Genomic DNA, 3,152 nt, shown 5'->3' on the forward strand with positions numbered 1-3,152 from the left:
TTGAATTCATTGCTTTGTTCTGTTTTCTTTTCTGTTGTTCATCTCTTTACTTTCTGAAGTTTCCATCTGCCATTTTATCTCTCTGAGAAACTGTGATTTAGGTTGTTGTTATTTATGATAGTGTGGAGGACTCATTAGGCTTTTTGATATTACTGTTTTCCAGTTGATGCTATAATAGGTACATATGTTCATTTGAACATCAATTTTGGGATTAAGTTAGTCCTTTGTTGAAAAGTACCTTCGTGAAAACTCAATACATATTTCATCTCTTAGCAGGAAAAAAACATACTAGCCTAAGGTCCTGGTAGTTGTATTGTTATGGAGTACTTGAATAGGAAAAAAAAAACAGGATGTCTAATTTTTTCTGAAAGAAAAGAACTCTTAGAATGATTTCACAAGATAGAGAAACTAGTAGCCCACTGCACCAGAAAGAGAAGGAATCCCAACATAAGAGGAAGAAAATAGCCCATCCTCAGAAATAGACAATAGACAGAAATGACTGAATTATTAATTGACAGATGTCTTTTTTTTTTCTAGAGGGTTCTTCTCAGGGGAAGGGGGTGGGGGGAGGGGGGATAGGTCTCAGTGCTCCAGCTGCTTCAGGCTGCCCAGCGCATCCGCACAAGCCCGGATGAGCCCACACAGCTGGATACTAGTCTCCAAGGAGATGCTAGAGCCCAGCTCAACGGAAGCCCAGGTTAGCTTCTGCAGGAGGGCTGACTGTGTGGACGCCACCACATCTGCATTCGGAGCTGCAGCAGGAAGGGGAGGCCCCTGGGATGCCTTGAGGCCCGCTGCAGCCCCCTCACAGTGCTCTGGGCGGGGGACTGGGGGCTGGGATGTGGGCCGAGAGGCCGTGGCAGCCTCTGCAGCCGTGGCCAGCTGGTGTTCCCGAGCTTGAGAGAGGGCCGCCTGTGCGTTCAGGGCCGGGTTGTCTTTATCCACGTCTAAGTCGAGCTCCTGACAAGCCACGCAGTAGATTTTCCGCTGTTTATCCTGGAGGAGGATCGTCCCGCAGTCCGCGCACGTGTCGCCCAGCGTGCGGTAACCACGGAGCAGGTAGTCGCCCATGAGCCGGGAGATGCGATCCTGCCGCTCCCGTCGCGCCTGCAGCACCTTCTTCTCAGCTTCGGTCGGAGGCTCCCAGGCGAAATCCTCGGCCTCCGCGCCGTGCAATGTCTTAATCTAGATGCTGTTCGACCTTTGATAGATAGATCAAGTCTCAAGAAATTAAATCATAGTTTTTAAAGTTTACACAATGATATGAAAGTTTTAAATATATGAACATGACCACAATCCATAATCTACACTGAAATTCTTACTGTAGGAAAAATAGGTAACAAGTGTTTGTAAACAGTTGGAGTAGACTGATGCTTTACAGATAAGCTGGGGCACCAAAAAAGGATGGTTCTGAGCTAAAAACTGAACAGCCTTTCCTCTTTCTGAATACGTAATGACAGATAAGCTTTCAGCACAATGAGAAGCACTGAAGTATATCTTAAGCAGGAATGAAAGGACATTATAAAGTTTGATCCTGTAGCTATGAGATTAACCAGTGCTTTCACCTGGTGTTTTTCATAGCATAACAAAACTCCACTGATTAATATTTTAAAACTCTGAAATTTTAAACTCTTTAAGTCTCATTTTCACATACTTTAAACCACTTCCTCAGACATTTACAACTTGTATTTACATACCTTAAATCCCTTTCTTAGACATTCAAAAATTCCATCAACTTTAAACTGTTTGTCTCCATGCATTTACCAGTAGAAAGATTTGTCTGCTAACTGGGAGAAATGATTGACAAGCAAGTTCTTTTAAATGAAAGAACCATAAAATGTAAGGTATTAGTTAGGTATTAGTAGATATCAGTTTGAATTTCATTTAAATCTAATTTTGTGAGATTAGCATTTTCAGTGTGAAGCCAGAAAGGTAATGCCTTCTTCAGCAGAGAATCTAGTATCTGTGGAAAAGAACAAGGTTTGACTTTCATGTATGATATGGACTGACCATGCAGCTGCAGCATTGTTCATAGGAGCTGCCTAAAATTTCATAAATTCTGCTAAACTTCTATAGTGACAACCTGCTGTGAACATGACAAGAGATCTGAGAGGGGTAAATTTGAGCAGGAAGTATAATACAAATGGTCTCTATATCAGTCAAAAGGACAGAGACTTACTGGGCACCCAGTCTGGGGTCCTCCATGGCATTCTCAAAGACTTTGCAGTGAGCAGGGGTTGAGAGTCTTTGGATGCCAAACAAACAACATTGTCTCCAGCTGCCGCACAAGGCATCATGAGCCTCCAAACATCAGACTTGTGAGGCCTGAGATATTTTTTAAGGATCAGGAACTTGGGATGAGAAACCTACCTTGGCCAGGCAGAGTAGAGCATTTAACTCAATATTGTCCATAGATTGGGCAGGGATTTATTGTTGGGTGAAGCATGTGGCAATTCATGGTTCAGTTGTCAGCATTACCACATTTGAAATATGATCAAAGGAAACACCATTTCTGTCTATCTTAGCTATCAACTAAAAATGTCTGGCAGAGAAATGGTTTTCATTACATCCCTTATATCCATACTCAACAGAACTCCCTGAGGGCTTTGAGGGAGAGCATCTAACTTAGTGCCATATTTTTCACTTGAATACTTTTATTAATTATTTAAATTTACATCTTGGTCATAGGCCCCACCCTCTTCTCTTCCCAATCCTACTCTCTCTTCCATATCCTCCTCCACTTTTCTGCCCCTACCTACACACCCCAGTTCCTACAGTCTTATGATGACTGAATTTGTGTTACTCCCCTGTGATCTGTTAGGGCATTTCCATCAGGGGAAAGTGATCAACAAACAAAATGTAGTCCATGTCCACTCCACTAACTAGGGGGCTCACATGAAGCCTAATCAGCACATCAGGTACTAATATGTAGAGGACCTAGGTTGAGACCATGCATTGTCCTTGGAGATTGCATCAGACTCCTTTGGACCCTCTGGGCCCTGGTTGATTGGCCCTGATGTTCTTGTGGAGTTCCGGTCACACAAATATAAATGAATAAGTATACAGATACAACTAAATAATCAATTCTTTAGACTTTAGTATTGCTTTTATGTGATTGAAAAAACATAAGCCATCAGCTCAAATGAAAAAAA

General features: G+C 42.4%; 1 protein-coding gene across 1 annotated transcript; it reads right to left on the reverse strand.

Moving 5' to 3' along the window:
- Positions 1–539: 539 nt before the first annotated feature.
- Positions 540–1,129, reverse strand: LOC132651198 (protein ZNRD2-like). Its single transcript, XM_060376450.1, has one exon. It carries the CDS (start codon positions 1,069–1,071, stop codon positions 583–585), a length of 489 nt encoding a protein of 162 aa, XP_060232433.1. The 5' UTR covers positions 1,072–1,129; the 3' UTR covers positions 540–582.
- Between the last annotated feature and the right edge of the window lie 2,023 nt (positions 1,130–3,152).

The sequence above is a fragment of the Meriones unguiculatus genome (genome assembly GCF_030254825.1).
Source record: "Meriones unguiculatus strain TT.TT164.6M chromosome 13 unlocalized genomic scaffold, Bangor_MerUng_6.1 Chr13_unordered_Scaffold_41, whole genome shotgun sequence".
NCBI lineage: Eukaryota > Metazoa > Chordata > Mammalia > Rodentia > Muridae > Meriones > Meriones unguiculatus.